Consider the following 2,193-nt stretch of genomic DNA (forward strand, 5'->3'; position numbering starts at 1 on the left):
CCAGAAGCTGAAAGTCATCAAGAAGAAACACAAAAATTGGAAGAAAACAAAGAGAATGCACAGGATTCCATAAGAAAGACTGATAAAAAGGATTTTTGGTGCTATGGTAGGTATGAAACGGGTCTCAGTACAGTATTGATTCATATTCAGAAATGCTCAGAGAAGATCTCTAGAAAATTTACAGTCTTACACAGTTTTAACATTGTTTTAATATGTTTTTTTAAAGAAAGTAAAGTAATTCTAAAAATAGAGCAATAGAGTTTTCGGGATTTTTTCTTTAGGGGTACTGGCTGTTACATGCCATCCATAACAAAATGGGATTTCCCACTGGAGGAAAGACATTTTATAAACAAGAAACTGAAACTGCCTTTTCAATTAGAGAGTTTTAACTGCTCAAGTGGCATTTTTACATTTTGACGCGTTAGAAAAAATGGCCTGTTAACATGTAGTAGGTACTTTGAGAAGGTGGAAGAAGATACCGATGGTTCATTTCTGAATCTATATTATACTGTAGCAACATATTATAGAACAAATATATGACTTAGCTTTTCCTTTTAGCAAAGGTATTGTATCTTAAAATAATTAAATCTAAGAAAGCAGAGAAAAAGTATATCTGGTAGATTTTAAGAGCAGAAAGTTTAAAGGATTTTGGCAAAAGAAACCACAGCCAGTAAAATCTAACGGTTTCTCTACTTCATTTCAGTTTACCGCAGGCTTTCTTTCTGACTCATGCTCTCTCTCTAATTTTTTCTTCTATTTTTCCATTCTCTGACAGGCTTCATCTTTCTTGGTTGCCTGGTTATGACTCCCGTTTTGCTAAGCTTTGCTGCTCATAGCTACTATTCCTCTCCAACACAGCAAGTGGCCAATAATCCAGCTTTGGAGGCCTTCTTGGCTCACTTCAGCCAGCTGAAGGATAAATTTCCAGGCCAGAGTTCCTTTTTGTGGCAGAGAGGGCGTAAGTTCCTCCAGAAGCACCTCAATGCCTCAAACCCTACCGAGCCGGCCACCATCATATTTACAGCAGCGCGAGAGGGGAGAGAGACCCTGAAGTGCCTGAGCCACCACGTGGCAGATGCCTACACCTCTTCCCAGAAGGTCTCTGCCATCCAGATTGATGGGACTGGAAGAACCTTGCAGGACAGTGACGTGGTCAAGCTATCGGTGGACAAGCTGCTGAGCTCTGGATTTGAGAAGGGCCGGAAGGCTGCTGTGGTACACCGCTTTGAGTCCCTTCCTGCAGGCTCCACCTTGATCTTCTACAAGTACTGTGACCACGAGAACGCCGCCTTTAAAGACGTGGCCCTGGTCCTGACCGTTCTCCTAGAGGAGGACACGTTAGAAGCCAGCGTCGGCCCAAGGGAAACTGAAGAAAAAGTGAGAGATCTACTCTGGGCCCGGTTTACCAACTCCAACACTCCCAGCTCCTTCAACCACATGGACTCAGACAAACTGAGCGGGCTGTGGAGCCGGATTTCCCACCTGGTGCTGCCCGTCCAGCCAGTGAGGAGCATCGAAGAACAGGGCTGCCTGCTGTGAGCCGAGCGTAGGGCTGGCTATAGGAGTGGCATGTGGGTTCATTAGAAAGTCAGTTTAAAAGCCTTCCGTTTATGTGGAAAGAGATTGACGAATGTGAGGAAACTGCCTGAAAAGCATAAATGAGCTCATTTTAGGAAAAAAATTTTATTTTTTACTTTGTGTAAACTTTTTCTAATCTAAACTTGACAACGCTAAAAGTTGACCTGACTTTTTTTCCTTGACTTTCGAGCAAATCAGGTTTGAAATATAACGTGGTATATATCACTGAGGATTTTTTTTTTTAATCCGAAAATATAGCAACAGAATTATTGCACAGAAAAATAATCTTCTCAGAGTGGTTTTTGTTTTCTTGAGACTCTAGAAAGCCTTTTGGTGAGTATTTGGGCTGGAGCAATTACAGTTATGAAGCAATGATAATTTTAAAAAAATGTTTTCTATCACATGTTAAATATTTTAAAAACTCATTTTAATAGCCTAGTTGTGGGATTACATTTTATACTAATTTGCACTTTTGAATAGTATGAAAAAAGGAAATTTGAATTCAAATACTTATCTAAATACTATACGGAAGGCACTGTGCCTTTTTTCTTTTAATGAGCTGAGGTAAAAGCAGCTATAATCAAGAAATGTTCTTAAAAATTGAAAACAATGTGG

General features: G+C 40.0%; 1 protein-coding gene across 3 annotated transcripts in view; it reads left to right on the forward strand.

The window, feature by feature from the left end:
- The window catches only part of LOC105292841 (torsin-1A-interacting protein 2-like), a 15,313-nt gene extending 13,355 nt beyond the window's left edge, over positions 1 to 1,958 (forward strand). For 2 of the 3 annotated variants that reach the window (XM_011361219.2, XM_023531249.1), the window contains 2 exons: positions 5 to 106; positions 776 to 1,958. In XM_011361219.2, the coding sequence (XP_011359521.1) occupies positions 5 to 106; positions 776 to 1,539 (866 nt within the window). In that variant the 3' untranslated portion in view covers positions 1,540 to 1,958. The remainder of the gene's footprint in view (positions 1 to 4; positions 107 to 775) is intronic. The other variant, XM_011361220.2, reaches the window with a different exon arrangement.
- Positions 1,959 to 2,193: the final 235 nt, after the last annotated feature.

Source organism: Pteropus vampyrus, unplaced genomic scaffold (genome assembly GCF_000151845.1).
Source record: "Pteropus vampyrus isolate Shadow unplaced genomic scaffold, Pvam_2.0 Scaffold65, whole genome shotgun sequence".
Taxonomy (NCBI): domain Eukaryota; kingdom Metazoa; phylum Chordata; class Mammalia; order Chiroptera; family Pteropodidae; genus Pteropus; species Pteropus vampyrus.